At 44.0% G+C, this 15,909-nt stretch overlaps 1 protein-coding gene across 10 annotated transcripts in view; it reads left to right on the forward strand.

Annotated features, from left to right (window-relative positions):
• Positions 1-15,909, forward strand: part of LOC129837401 (polycomb protein SCMH1) — a 46,610-nt gene that overhangs the window by 21,086 nt on the left and 9,615 nt on the right. For 9 of the 10 annotated variants that reach the window (XR_008756710.1, XM_055903537.1, XM_055903534.1 and 6 more), the window contains one exon: positions 5,700-5,946. Coding sequence is in view for 9 of the 10 variants with exons in the window: in XM_055903537.1 (XP_055759512.1) it covers positions 5,700-5,946 (247 nt within the window). In the remaining variant the exon portion in view is untranslated. The remainder of the gene's footprint in view (positions 1-5,699; positions 5,947-15,909) is intronic. The other variant, XM_055903539.1, reaches the window with a different exon arrangement.

The raw sequence follows: 15,909 nt of genomic DNA on the forward strand, positions 1-15,909 counted from the left end.
GATATCCCAAGAATATTGCTGAATTGAAACAGTTTTGTAAAGAGGAATGGTCCAAAATTCCTCCTGACCGTTGTGCAGGTCTGATCCGCAACTACAGAAAACGATTGGTTGAGGTTATTGCTGCCAAAGGATGGTCAACCTGTTATTTAATCGAAGAGTTCAAATACTTTTTCCAACCTGCACTGGGAATGTTTACACGGTGTGTTCAAAAAAGACACAAACAATTATAATCGCTGGTCACCATAGCAGCCCTCACCCGTAGCACGCGCTCCAGCAGGTATATCTCACTGGTCACCCCCAAAGCCAATTCCTCCTTTGGCTGCCTCTCCTTCCAGTTCTCCGCTGCCAATGACTGGAACGAACTACAAAAATCTCTGAAACTGGAAACACTTATCTCCCTCACTAGCTTTAAGCACCAGCTGTCAGAGCAGCTCACAGATCACTGCACCTATAAATAGCCCAAACAACTACCTCTTCCCCTACTATATTTATTTTGCTCCTTTGCACCCCAGTATTTCTACTTTGCACATTCATCCACTGCAAATCTACCATTCCAGTGTTTTAATTGCTATATTGTATTTACTTTGCCACCATGGCCTATTTATTGCCTTTACCTCCCTTATCTCACCTCATTTGCTCACATTGTATTTATACTTATTTTTCTACTGTATTATTGACTGTATGTTTGTTTTACTCCATGTGTAACTCTGTATTGTTGTATGTGTCAAACAGCTTTGCTTTATTTTGGCCAGGTCGCAGTTGTAAATGAGAACTTGTTCTCAACTTGCCTACCTGGTTAAATAAAGGTGAAATAAAATTACATTAAAATTCCCACAATAAGTTGGGTGAATTTTGGCCCATTCCTCCTGCCAGAGCTGGTGTAACTGAGTCAGGTTTGTAGGCCTCCTTGCTTGCACCCGCTTTTTCAGTTCTGCCCACAAAAGTTCTATAGGATTGAGGTCAGTGCTTTGTGATGGCCACTCCAATACCTTGACTTTGTTGTCCTTAAGCCATTTTGCCACAACTTTGGAAGTATGCTTGGGGTTATTGTCCATTTGGAAAACCCAATTGCGACCAAGCTTTAACTTCCTGACTGATGTCTTGAGATGTTGCTTCAATATATCATAATTTTCTATCTCATGATGCCATCTATTTTGTGAAGTGCACCAGTCCCTCCTGCAGCAAAGCACCCCCACGACACGATGCTGCCACCCATGTGCTTCACGGTTGGGATGGTGTTCTTCGGCTTGCAAGCCTCCCCCTTTTTCCTCCAAACGTAACGATGGCCATTATGGCCAAACATTTCTATTTTTGTTTCATCAGACCAGAGGACATTTCTCCAAAGAGTATGATCTTTGTCCCCATGTGCAGTTGCAAACCGTAGTCTGGCTTTTTTATGGCGGTTTTGGAGCAGTGGCTTCTTCCTTGCTGAGCGGCCTTTCAGGTTATGTCGATATAGGACTCGTTTTACTGTGGATATAGATACTTTTGTACCTGTTTCCTCCAGCATCTTCACAAGGTCCTTTGCTGTTGTTCTGGGATTGAAGTACGCTGCGAGACAGAAGGCGTCTCCTTCCTGAGCAGTATGACGGCTGCGTGGTCCCATGGTGTTTATACTTTCGTACTATTGTTTGTACAGATGAACGTGGTACCTTCAGGTGTTTGGACATTGCTCCCAAGGATGAACCAGACTTGTGGAGGTTACAATTGTTTTTCTGAGGTCTTGTCTGATTTCTTTTGATTTTCCCATGATGTCAAGCAAAGAGGCACTGAGTTTGAAGGTAGGCCTTGAAATACAACCACAGGTACACCTCCAATTGACTCAAATTATGTCAATTAGCCTATCAGAAGCTTCTAAAGCCATGACATAATTTTCTGGAATTTTCCAAGCTGTTTAAAGGCACAGTCAACTTAGTGTATGTAAACTTCTGACCCACTGGAATTGTGATACAGTGAATTATAAGTGAAATAATCTGTCTGTAAACAATTGTTGGGAAAATTACTTGTTATGCACAAAGTAGATGTCCTAACCGACTTGCCAAAAATATAGTTTGTTAACAAATTTGTGGAGTGGTTGAAAAACGAGTTTCAATGACTCCAACCTAAGTGTATGTAAACTTCCGACTTCCACTGTGTATATATATGGGGCATACAACAATCTCAGCTCTGTAGATTTTGCTGCGAAGAGACAGAATCAATAGATCATTTATTCTGGTATTGCCCCTATGTAGCTTGTTTCTGGTCACAGGTTCAGGAATGGTTAAAAAATCACAACATGCGCTTAAAAATAACCTTACAAATAGCAGTGTTGGGCGATTTGGAAAGCCATAGTTAGTCAATAAATAATATAATAGTTGTAGGAAAGGTTTTCGTCTTTAGCTCACAATCTGTGGATACTATACAATTTAGAGAGGTAAAAACATGATGTAAAACAGCACAATTGAAAAATGTATGGCACACAAACGAGGGTGGTCTATGGTGATAGGTGGGATGGGCTGAGGGTTGGGATTAAAGCGCCTATGTTTGGTAATCTATTATTGTTATGTGACTGCTTTACATAAAAGTACCATGTATGTAAAATGTGTAGGCAAAATATGTATGTAAAATGTATATGTACAATGTATGTATATGTAGCAGAAAAGCTGTTAAAAAAATAAAATAAAAAAAAAGTATGTGTGTATATATACTGCTCAAAAAAATAAAGGGAACACTTAAACAACACAATGTAACTCCAAGTCAATCACACTTCTGTGAAATCAAACTGTCCACTTAGGAAGCAACACTGATTGACAATAAATTTCACATGCTGTTGTGCAAATGGAATAGACAAACGGTGGAAATTATAGGCAATTAGCAAGCCACCCCCAAAAAAGGAGTGATTCTGCAGGTGGTGACCACAGACCACTTCTCAGTTCCTATGCTTCTTGGCTGATGTGTTGGTCACTTTTGAATGCTGGCGGTGCTCTCACTCTAGTGGTAGCATGATACGGAGTCTACAACCCACACAAGTGGCTCAGGTAGTGCAGTTCATCCAGGATGGAACATCAATGCGAGCTGTGGCAAAAAGGTTTGCTGTGTCTGTCAGCGTAGTGTCCAGAGCATGGAGGCGCTACCAGGAGACAGGCCAGTACATCAGGAGACGTGGAGGAGGCCGTAGGAGGGCAACAACCCAGCAGCAGGACCGCTACCTCCGCCTTTGTGCAAGGAGGTGCACTACCAGAGCCCTGCAAAATGACCTCCAGCAGGCCACAAATGTGCTTGTGTCAGCATATGGTCTCACAAGGGGTCTGAGGATCTCATCTCGGTACCTATTGGCAGTCAGGCTACCTCTGGCGAAAACATGGAGGGCTGTGCGGCCCCACAAAGAAATGCCACCCCACACCATGACTGACCCCTCGCCAAACCGGTCATGCTGGAGGATGTTGCAGGCAGCAGAACGTTCTCCACGGCGTCTCCAGACTCTGTCACGTCTGTCACATGTGCTCATGTGCTCAGTGTGAACCTGCTTTCATCTGTGAAGAGCACAGGGCGCCAGTGGCGAATTTGCCAATCTTGGTGTTCTCTGGCAAATGCCAAACGTCCTGCATGGTGTTGGGCTGTAAGCACAACCCCCACCTGTGGACGTCGGGCCCTCATACCACCCTCATGGAGTCTGTTTCTGACCGTTTGAGCAGACACATGCACATTTGTGGCCTGCTGGAGGTCATTTTGCAGGGCTCTGGCAGTGCACCTCCTTGCACAAAGGCGGAGGTAGCGGTCCTGCTGCTGGGTTGTTGCCCTCCTACGGCCTCCTCCATGTCTCCTGATGTACTGGCCTGTCTCCTGGTAGCGCCTCCATGCTCTGGACACTACGCTGACAGACACAGCAAACCTTTTTGCCACAGCTCGCATTGATGTGCCATCCTGGATGAACTGCACTACCCGAGCCACTTGTGTGGGTTGTAGACTCCGTCTCATGCTACCACTAGAGTGAGAGCACCGCCAGCATTCAAAAGTTAACAAAACATCAGCCAGGAAGCATAGGAACTGAGAAGTGGTCTGTGGTCACCACCTGCAGAATCACTCCTTTTTTGGGGGTGGCTTGCTAATTGCCTATAATTTACACCTTTTGTCTATTCCATTTGCACAACAGCATGTGAAATTTATTGTCAATCAGTGTTGCTTCCTAAGTGGACAGTTTGATTTCACAGAAGTGTGATTGACTTGGAGTTACATTGTGTTGTTTAAGTGTTCCCTTTATTTTTTTGAGCAGTGTATATATATATATATATATTAATCTGTGCCTATGTTTGTGTTGCTTCACAGTCCCTGCTGATCCATAAGGTGTATTTTTATCTGTTTTTTAATTCTGATTCTACTGCTTGCATCAGTTGCCTGATGTGGAATAGAGTTCCATGTAGTCATGGCTCTATGTAGTACTATGCACCTCCCATAGTCTGTTCTGGAGTTGGGGCTGTGAAGAGACCTATATGGGGTATCCATGAGTGTCTGAGCTGTGTGCTAGTTGTTTAAACAGACAGCTCGGTGCTTTCAACATGTCAATACCTCTCACACATATAAGTAGTGATGAAGTCAATCTCCTCTACTTTGAGCCAGGAGGGATTGACATGGATATTATTCATGTTTGCTCTCTGTGAACGTCCAAGGGCCAGCCATGCTGCCCTGTTCTGAGCCAATTGCAATTTTCCTAAGTCCAACTTTGTGGCACCTGACCACACGACTGAACGGTAGTCCAGGTGTGACAAAACTAGGGCCTGTAGGACCTGCCTTGTTGATAGTGCTGTTAAGAAGGTAGAGCAGTGCTTTATTATGGACAGACTTCTCAGCTAAGCTACTGTTGTATCAATATGTTTGGACGATGACAGTTTACAATCGAGGGTTACTCCAAGCAGTTTAGTCATCTCAACTTGCTCAATGTCCACATTATTTATTACAAGATTTAGTTGAGGTTTAGGGTTTAGTGAATGATTTGTGCCAAGTATAATGCTTTTAGTTTTTGAAATATTTAAGACTAACTTATTCCTTGCCACCCATTCTGAAAGTAACTGCAGCTCATTAAATGTTGCAGTCATTTCAGTTGCTGTAATAGCTGACGTGTATAGTGTCGAGTCATCCGCATACATAGACACGTTAGTAAAGATTGAAAAAAGTAAGGGGCCTAGACAGCTGTCCTGGGGAATTCCTGATTCTACCTGGATTATGTAAGCGTGCTGAAAGTCTGTTATCAATTTGTTTACTGTAAAATAGCATTGTGTTTGGTCAAACCTATTTTTTTCCGTAACTTTACTAAGTGTTGGTAACAGGCTGATTGGTTGGCTATTTGAGCCAGTAAGGGGGGCTTTACTATTCTTAGGTAGCGGAATTACTTTTGCTTCCCTCCAGGCCTGAGGGCACATACTTTCTAGTAGGCTTAAATTGAAGATATGGCAAATAGGAGTGGCAATATCAACCTCTATCGTCAGTAATCCATCCAAGTTGTCAGATCCTGGTGGCTTGTCATTGTTGATAGACAACAATAATTTGTTTACCTCTTCCACACTCACCATTGGGATCACAACATCATACGTGATCATATACATTTTCCAACTAAATAAAGCTTCCGAACTATTTCACATTTCACCTGGATAATCCCACATTTGCCTACTCCCTTGTCACTGACCTCTCCTGTCCCTGCCACCTCCCTTCCCCTCGTACCCCAGCAGGAGCCCCCAGCCCCAGAGCAGAACTCCTTCCAGATGGGCATGAAGCTGGAGGCGGTGGACCGCAAGAACCCCCACTTCATCTGTCCGGCCACGGTGGGGGCGCTGCGTGGCGTGGAGGTGCTGGTCACCTTCGACGGCTGGCGGGGTGCTTTCGACTACTACTGCCGCTACGACTCCCGGGACATCTTCCCCGTGGGCTGGTGCTCTCTCACCGGGGACAACCTGCAGCCGCCAGGCACCAAAGGTCTGTGCGAGTCTGTGTGTATGTATGGTATGTGTGTTTGTTTGTGTCACCCTGTAGACTTGTCAGCTATTTATATTGTGGTCATCGATGTGTTCTAATACCAGTGGTATTGACTTTAACATTATTGATTCATGTAAAATCACATTTTACAGAAACTGAAAGAGTTCAAATCTGAAGTTAAAGGCTCTGAAATGTCCTTTGAATGAGATGAGTGGTTTATTAGGTCAATAGAACGCACCTTTTGAAATTCCTTCTCTTGTGTTGGAGGAAGACATAATGTGAGTGAATGAGTGAGGAAGAACAGAAGGGAGAGAAAGAGACTGGGTCACCTTTTGTAAGAGTGTGTTTTATGAGACCTTGGCACAGGACTGTGAAGGGGGGGGATCAGGCAAAGCTATGTGTGTGTATGCCCCACTGTGGGCCTCATGCTGGCACTAAAAGGGGCCAAGGCAAAGGGGGCATCCAGGATAACCAGAGACTGAGAGAAAGTAGGAGAAAAAACGATAGTGAAAAAAAAAAGGTGCTGTCCGTGAAAGGCGTGCTGTTTACATTGTCTTGTCAGCAGAGGGGAGGAGAGTAGGAAAGGAGAGTAGAAGAGTAGGAGTTCGAAAAGAGTAGAGGGTGAAGGAGAGGACAGCAGCACAGCAGATTGAGGCAGGGTTTTACACTGTTGAAGGGTAAGTTGAAATGAATAAAGGGCAATCTCTAAAATTTTATAGGCCCACCTGTTGGTCACAGTGACAAAAATGTGCTGTTTTAAAGCTAATTTCCTGCAATTCTACACATTTTGCCATGGCTTATGCTATCGGAGGGACTAACATGTAATCAAACCCACAAATGCTGATGCTCCAGATACTCAACTAGTCTAAAGAAGGCCAGTTTTATTTCTTCTTTAATCATAACAACAGTTTTCAGCTGTGCTAACGTAATTTCAAAAGGGTTTTCTAATGATTAAGTAGCCTTTTAAAATGATAGCCTTGGATTAGCTAACACAACGTGACCCCAAACTTTTGAACGGTAGTGTACATTTGCTAACATTTCTAAAAGCCTGTTTTCGCTTTCTCATTTTTTTTAGTATTGTGTGTAGATTTCTTAGAATAAGGCTGTAACATAACAATCTGGAAAAAGTCAAGGGGTCTGTATACATTCCGAATGCGCTGTAGTTTATATCTAGTTTTAGTCGTTTAATAAGTTTACACTGAAAACGTTTTTTCAATCCCGAAAATTATATAAGCAATATACAGTACCAGTCAAAAGTTTGGACGCACCTACTCATTCAAGGGTTTTTCTTTATTTTTTAAACTATTTTCTACATTGTAGAATAATAGTGAAGACATCAACACTATGAAATAACACATATGGAATCATGTAGTAACCAAAAAAGTGTTAAACAAATCCATATATGTTTTAGATTTTAGATTCTTCAAAGTAGCCACCCTTTGCCTTGATGACAGCATTGCATCCTCTTGGCATTATCTCAACCAGCTTCACCTGGAATGCTTTTCCAACAGTCTTGAAGGAGTTCCCACATATGCTGCGCACTTCTTGGCTGCTTTTCCTTCACTCTGGGGTCCAACTCATCCTAAACCATCTCAATTGGGTTGAGGTCAGGTGATTATGGAGGCCAGGTCATCTGATGCAGCACTCCATCACTTTTCTTCTTAGTAAAATAGCCCTTACACAGCCTGGAGGTCCTATTGTCCTGTTGAAAAACAAATGATAGTCCCACTAAGCACAAAACAGATGGGATGGGGTATCGCTGCAGAATGTTGTGGTAGCCATGCTGGTTAACTTCTTATGGCTGCAATCCCGTTAACGGGATGATATGACAACAGCCAGTGAAAGTGCAGGGCGCCAAATTCAAACAACAGAATTCTCATAATTAAAATTCCTCAAACATACATGTATCTTATATCATTTTAAAGGTAATCTTGTTGTTAATCCCACCACAGTGTCCGATTTCAAATAGGCTTTTCAGCGAAAGCACCACAAACGATTGTTAGGTCACCGCAAAATCACTGACAAACAGTCATTTTTCCAGCCTAAGACAGGAGTCGCAAAAATAGAGATAAAATTAATCACTAACATTTGATGATCTTCATCAGATGACACTCATAGGACTTCATGTTACACAATACATATATGTTTTGTTCGATAAAGTTAATATTTATATCCAAAAACCTCAGTTTACATTGGCGCCATGTTCAGAAATGCCTCCAAAATATCCTGAGAAATTGCAGAGAGCCACGTCAAATAACATAAATACACATCATAAACTTTGATGAAAGAAACATGTTTTACATAGAATTAAAGAAACACTTGTTCTTAATGCAACCGCTGTGTCAGATTTCAAAAAGCTTTACGGCAAAAGCACAATATTCAATAATCTGAGAACAGCGTTCAGCCACAAAAGCAATCCATACAGTTACCCGTCAAATTGTGCAGTCAACAAAACTCATAAAAAGCATTATAAATCTTCACTTACCTTTGCTGACCTTCGTCGAAATGCACTCCCAGGACTCCCACAAGAAATGTTTGTTTTGTTCGGTAATGTCCATCATTTATGTCCAAATTAGCTATTTTTGTTAGCATGTTTGGTAAACAAATCCAACGTCAGGAAGCGCGTTCACTAAAAGCAGACTAAATTTCAAAAAGTTCCGTAACAGTCAGTAGAAACATGTCAAACGATGTATTGAATCAATCTTTAGAATGTTTTTAACATAAATCTTGAATAACGTTCCAACCGGAGAATTACATTGACTTCAGATGTGCGATGGAACATAGCTCCCTCTCATGTTAACGCCCATGGTCAGAGCATGGTCAGGTCATGATAGACCTGACTAATTCTGGGTCTCCTTCGGCCCCACTTCACAGTAGAGGCATCAGACAAGGTTCTACAGACTGTTGACATCTAGTGGAAGCCGTAGGAAGTGCAAACCCATCCATATCTCACTGTGAATTCAATAGGGTCTTGGTTGAAAATCGACCAGCCTCAGAATTCCCACTTTCTGTTTGGATTTTTTCTCAGGTTTTTGCCTGCCATATGAGTTCTGTTATACTCACAGACATCATTCAAACAGTTTTAGAAACTTCAGAGTGTTTTCTATCCAATACAAATAATAATATGCATATATTAGCAACTGGGACTGAGAAGCATGCAGTTTACTATGGGCACCTCTGGGCACCTTTCATCCAAGCTACTCAATACTGCCCCTGCAGCCATAAGAAGTTAAGTGTGCCTTGAATTCTAAATAAATCACAGACAGTATCACAGCACCCCCACACCATCACACCTCCTCCTCAATGCTTCACGGTGGGAACTACACATGCGGAGATCATCCGTTCACTTACCCTGCGTCTCACAAAGACACGGCGGTTGGAACCAAAAATCTCAAATTTGCTCGTGTTTTTTGGCGCCCTTTAGTAGTGGTTTCTTTGCAGCAGTTCGACCACGAAGGCCTGATTCACGCAGTCTCATCTGAACAGATGTTGAGATGTGTCTGTTACTTGAGCTCTCTGATACATTTATTTGGGCTGCAATTTCTGAGGCTGGTAACTCTAATGAACTTATCCTCTGCAGCAGAACAAACCCTGCGATCTGAGGATTAGAAAAATAAAGTAATTTGAGGGGTGTCTGACTGCACTGAGCTCCTTCACAATGTTGAGTCCATGGCAGGTGTGGCGATAGTGAGCTCTTTAGTGTTTAGGAGGTAAAATAGCTATGTTTGACATTGTGTATCTTTATGTATTGTTAGTTGTGTGTTATGAGTGTGTGTTTGTATGTACGTATTTTGTTTTTTTAACACGATCTCTCTTGCTGCTTTATGTAAAGTGCCTATCATAAGTATTCACCCTCCTTGTATTTCTTCACATTAAAGTGGGATTAAAATGGTTTTAATTGTCATTATTTGTCAAACAAAATACTTTGTCAAAGTTGAAGAAAATTCCCCAAAATGTATGAAACATAAAACACTAATGTATCTTGATTAGGGGGTATTCACTGCATTGCAGTTGCCATACTAGGCGGTGATACAGCCCGACAGAATGCTCTCAATGGTGCATCTGATTGAACAAAATCATAATTTTTGTTTGTTATTAAATTTAGTATATTATGGATTATAAAGGGAAAGCCAGCCATGCCACACGGACACCGGTGCCTTGCTCCCGGACAAGCTAAACACCTTCACGTTTAAGCGTGTTAACATGTGCAGACCAGTGCATGTGTGGACAAGAGGAATACCTATGTAAGAATGTTGTTCATCAACTACAGCTCAGCCTTCAACACCATAGTGCCCTCCAAGTTCATCACTAAGCTCGGGGGCCCTGGGTCTGAACCCCGACCTGTGCGACTGGGTCCTGGACTTCCTGACGAGCCGACCCCAGGTGGTGGAGGTAGGCAACAACACCTCCGCTACACTGATCCTCAACACAGGTGCCCCACAAGGGTGCGTTTTTAGTCCCCACCGATACTCCCTGTTCACCCATGACTGAGTGGCCACGCATGTCTCCAACTCAATCATCAAGTTTGAAGACGACACAGCAATGGTAGGCCTGATTTCCAACAACAACGACAGCCTACAGTGAGGAGGTGAGGACCTTGCCGGAGTGGTGCCTGGAAAATAACCTCTCCATCCACATCGACGGGGTGAAAACCTTCAGGTTCCTTGGTGTACACATCACTGACAACCTGAAATGGTCCATCCAAACAGACAGTGTGGTGAAGGTGCTTCAACACATCTTCAACCTCAGGAGAAATTTGTCATGGCCCCTCAAACCCTTACAAACTTCTACAGATGCACCTCTGAGAGCATCCTGTCGGGCTGTATCACCGCCTGGTACAGCAATTGCACTGTCTGCAACTGCATGGCTCTCCAGAGGGTGGTGCGGTCAGTCCAATGCATCACTGGGGACACACTGACATCTACAGCACCTGGTGTCACAGGAAGGCCAAGAAGATCATCAAAGACCTCAGCCACCCAAGCCACGGCCTGTTCACCCTGCTACCATCTAGAAGGCAGAGACCGTACAGGTGCAACAAAGCTGGGACCGAGAGACAGAAGCTGTTTTTCAATCTCCATGCCATGAGACTATTAAATAGTCAGCACTAGCCTGCCTCCACCCATTACCCTGCCCTGAACTTAGTCACTGTTACTAGCTGGCTACCACCCGGAACTCTACCCTGCACCTTAAAGACTGCTGCCCTATGTATATAGTCATTCAACACTGATCACTTTTTTTAAAATAATGCTTACATACTGTTTTACCAACTTCATAAGTACACTCAGTGGACAGTTCATTAGGTACACCACCCTGTTCATGAAAATGGTTCGCTCCTACAGACAGTGAGTCACGTGGCCATGGCTTGCTATATACTGTAAAGCAGACATGCATTGAGGCATTCAGTTACTGTTAGACTGAACGTTAGTATGTTCAAAACGAGTGACCTAAGCACCTTTGAGCGTAGTATGATTGACGGTGCCAGGCGCACCGGTTCCAGTATCGGGAATGTCCGGTCTCCTGGGCTTTTCACGCACGACAGGGCAGTGTTTCCCAAACTCTGGGCTCGGGACCCCAAGCGGTGCACGTTTTGGTTTTTGCCCTAGCACTACACAGCTGACTCATATTCAACTAATCATCAAAATTGGATCGTTTTAATCGGCTGTGTAGTGTTAAACCAAAACGTGAACCCATGGGGTCCCGTGGAGCGAGTTTGAGAAACGCTTGTCTAGTGTTTACCGAGAATGGTGCAACAAACCAAAAACATCCAGTTAACGGCAGTTCTGTGGGCAAAAAAAACTGCTCATTGATGAGAGGTCGAAGGAAAATGGCAAAAATCCTGCAGGCTAACAGTCGGGCCAAAAACAGGCAAATAACAGCGCAGTACAACAGTGGTGTGCGGAACGGCATCTCGGAACGCACAACTCGTCGGTCCTTGTCACGGATTGGCTATTGCAGCAGACGACCACACCGGGTTCCACTCCGATCGACTAACAACAAGATGAAGCGGCTCCAGTGGGCACGCCATCACTAACACTGGACAATTGAGTGGAAAAACATTGCCTGGTCTGACGAATCCCGGTTCCTGTTGCGTCATACTGATGGCAGAGTCAGGATTTGGCGTAAGCGGCATGAGTCCATGGTCACGTCATGCCTGGTGTCAACAGCACAAGCTGGTGGTGTAATGGTGTGGGGAATGTAATCCTGGCACACGTAAGATTCCTTGATACCAATTGAGCAATGTTTCCATGCCCCAAAGAATTCAGACTGGTACTAGATGGGTGTACCTAAGAAACTGGCCACTGAGTGAATATTCTGTATTCTGGTCAAGGCTCTTACTCAGTGTATATATTTATATTCCGGACTCTGACATTGCTCGGTCTGATATTTCTCAATTCCTTTCTTTTTATTTTTGGGATTGGTGTGTATTGTTCGGTATTACTGCACTGTTGGAGCTAGAAACATAAGTATTTCTCCACACCTGCGATATATGTGTACGTGTCCAATAACATTTGATTTGGATAGCATAATTGCATCTGTCAAACAGATGCTCCTGTCTGGATCAACAGCCGGCCGACTCGTCCATGCACTGGCAGATGATGTGCATAGGATCGTTCTGGAGGGGCTCAATCAGGCTGAGCATTTTGCCCTGGCTTGTTGTGTACTGACAACACCGATGTAGCACAGTTGTTTGTGTGTGTATATGTCTGTTTATTTTGATGGAAAGGAATTTAAATAAGAGCTGCTGGCACTGATTCCCACCCGATGGACACGCCACCGGGGACATCATATTCACAAAGCTGCAAGAATTGTTTACGCAGCATGCCTGCCTTTAGAAAAAGTAAATATTGTGGTTACCGACTGGGCTCCTTTTATGGTGGGCAGACACATCCTGGTCAGCAGGTTGAAGGAAATCGCCCCCCCAAACATCAGTGTGCTGTGTGCCAGACTAAATGTTGAGCTTAAAGATGTAATGGATAACGTAATGTGCATAATCAACTTTGTCAGGGAGACATCGAATCAAATTGTATTGGTCAGCAGATGTTAATGCGAGTGTAGCAAAATGCTTGTGCTTCTAGTTCCGACAGTGCAGTAATATCTAGCAGGTAATCTAACAATTCCACAACAACTACCTAATACACACCAATCTAAGTAAAAGGATGGAATAAGAATATATACATATAAATATATGGATGAACGAGCGGCATAGGCAAGATGCAATAGATGGTATAAAATACAGTATATACATATGAGATGAGTAATGCAAGATATGTAAACATCATTATTAAAGTGACTAGTGATCCATTTATTAGTGTCCATTTATTAGTCTTTCTGGATGGTAGCGGGGTGAACAGGCAGTGGCTCGGGTGGCTGTTGTCCTTGATGATCTTTTTGGCTTTCCTATGACATCGGGTGCTGTAGGTGCCTTGGAGGGCAGGTAGTTTTCCCCCGGTGATGTGTTGTGCAGACCACACCACCCTCTGGAGAGCCTTGCGGTTGTGGGCGGTGCAGTTGCCGTACCAGGCGGTGATACAGCCAAATTTCTTTAGCCTCCTGAGGTTGAAGAGGTGCTGTTGTGCCTTCACCATATTGTCTGTGTGGGTGGACCATTTCAGTTTGTCTGTGATGTGTACGCCAAAGAACTTCAGACTTTCCACCTTTTCCACTGCGGGCCCGTCGATGTGGATAGGGGGGATGCTCCCTCTGCTGTTTCCTGAAGTCCACGATCATCTCCTTTGTTTTGTTGACGTTGAGTGAGAGGTTGTTTTCCTTTCACCACACTTCGAGTGTCCTCACCTCCTCCCTGTAGGCTGTCTGGTCGTTGTTGGTAATCAAGCCCACTACTTTTGTGTCGTCTGCAAACTTGCTGATTGAGTTGGAGGCGTGCATCGCCACACAGTCGTGGGTGAACAGTGAGTAAAGGAGGGGGCTGAGCACGCACCCTTGTGGGGCCCCAGTGTTGAGGATCAGCGAAGTGAAAAGGTTGTTTCCTACCTTCAACACCTGGGGTGGCCCGTCAGGAAGTCCAGGACCCAATTGCACAGGGCGGGGTTGAGACCCAGGGCCTCAAGCTTAATGATGAGCTTGGAGGGTACTATGGTGTTGAATGCTGAGCTGTAGTCAATGAACAGCATTCTTACATAGCTATTCCTTTTGTCCAAATGGGGTAGGGCAGTGTGATGGCGATTGCATCGTCTGGATCTATTGGGGGCGGTATGCAAATTGAAGTCTAGGGTGTCAGGTCGGGTGGAGGTGATATGATCCTTGACTAGTCTCTCAAAGCACTTCATGATGACAGAAGTGAGTGCTACGGTGCGATAGTCATTTAGTTCAGTTACCTTTGCCTTCTTGGGTACAGGAACAATGGTGGCCATCTTGAAGCATGTAGGGACAGCAAACTGGGATAGGGAGAGATTGAATATGTCCGTAAACACACCAGCCAGCTGCTCTGAGGATGCGGTTAGGGATGTAGTCTGGGCCAGCAGCCTTGCGAGGGTTAACACGTTTAAATGTCTTACTCACGTCGGCCACGGAGAAGGAGAGGAGGGGCCCGCAGTCCTTGGTAGCGGGCCGCATCGGTGGCACTGTATTATCCTCAAAGCGGGCAAAGAAGGTGTTTTGTTTGTCTGGAAGTAAGCACCCAACACCGTCTTTTCCGCAAGCTTGTGACAGAATCGCTGGCTGAGTAAAGGAAAAGCGCTGGAGCGGTTCTGTGAGCTGCATGACCAGGTTGTCGATTTTCTCAGAAAAAGCTAAATATGTGCAGCAGCTGACCACCTTCACATTCTGGAAAATTAGGATTTCCCCTCTGTTCTTTTTTGGGCTGATCTGTTCTGTCACTTTAAACGGGTTAAATCTGCAGTTACGAGGAAGAGGGAAAACAGTCGTGGACATGGTGGAAAAACTTGAGGCCTTTCCTAGGAAGCTTGAGTAGATCGATTTGGACTTTTCATCTGGAAGGCTGCGCTTACGCACGTTGAAGAATCAGGAGTACCGAGTCCCTGAGTGCGTTTTGGTTGGCAAGCTCAGAGGAGTACAGCACAATAAATAAACTTGCATTTTATGTGCTAACAATGTTTGGATCAACTTGGATCAACTTCTATGACGCAATCTAGACTCACGACAGAAACCGGCTTTCACACAAGTCAATCGAGGACTGCCTGCGCATCAAAATCACATCCATCTCACCCGCCATCAACAAGATCGTGTCCGAGGAGAAATTCAACTTTTCCCATTGAGTAAGTAACTTAGTAGCCTATATGACTTAGCAAATACTAAAAACTTAGGCTATTTAGGTCTCATGCTGACAGTATTTTCTGTTCTGTCATTACAGGAGCAGGCTATCCCGAGACTCCTGATAGACATTTGCAGACATCACCTTTTTTTCTTTACATGATTGTTTTATGTAGGATGCTACATTTTTGTAAGCAGGCCTAATTGGAAAAACTCCCACTTCATTTTTCTTCTGAAAGGTGCAGTTAAGCCATAGCCTACCTCAGCCAAGTTATTTTATGTAAGGCGCGGAAGAAATAGGCTGCAATTAAACCCTCTTGTTTATAAAGTCAAATTAAATCGAAGAGTATCTATTCCTGTGAGCCACTTGCAGAACAAGTTAGCTAGGCTATAATTTCAACACCATGCGCTGTTCATCACCTATTGATTGCGCTGCGGTCGCAGCTTTGCGTTTCAGAACCACAAAATGGTCCTCTGCCTGCTTTATTAGTCGACTGTCTTTTCTCATGAATGTTAAAATGTAACTTTTGCATTATTCAGAAGGGGTAACTTCCTTCCTTTTGCATTGGGGGTCTGATGGGGGTGTGTAGGGTAAGGTGGAGGTGGTGATATTATCCTTAACTAGCCTCTCAAAGCACTTCATGATGACGTAAGTGCTACTGAGCGATAGTCATTTAGTTCAGTTACCTTCACTTTCTTGGGTACAGGAACAATGGTGGACATCTTGAAGCA

Source organism: Salvelinus fontinalis, chromosome 38 (assembly GCF_029448725.1).
Source record: "Salvelinus fontinalis isolate EN_2023a chromosome 38, ASM2944872v1, whole genome shotgun sequence".
Lineage (NCBI taxonomy): Eukaryota > Metazoa > Chordata > Actinopteri > Salmoniformes > Salmonidae > Salvelinus > Salvelinus fontinalis.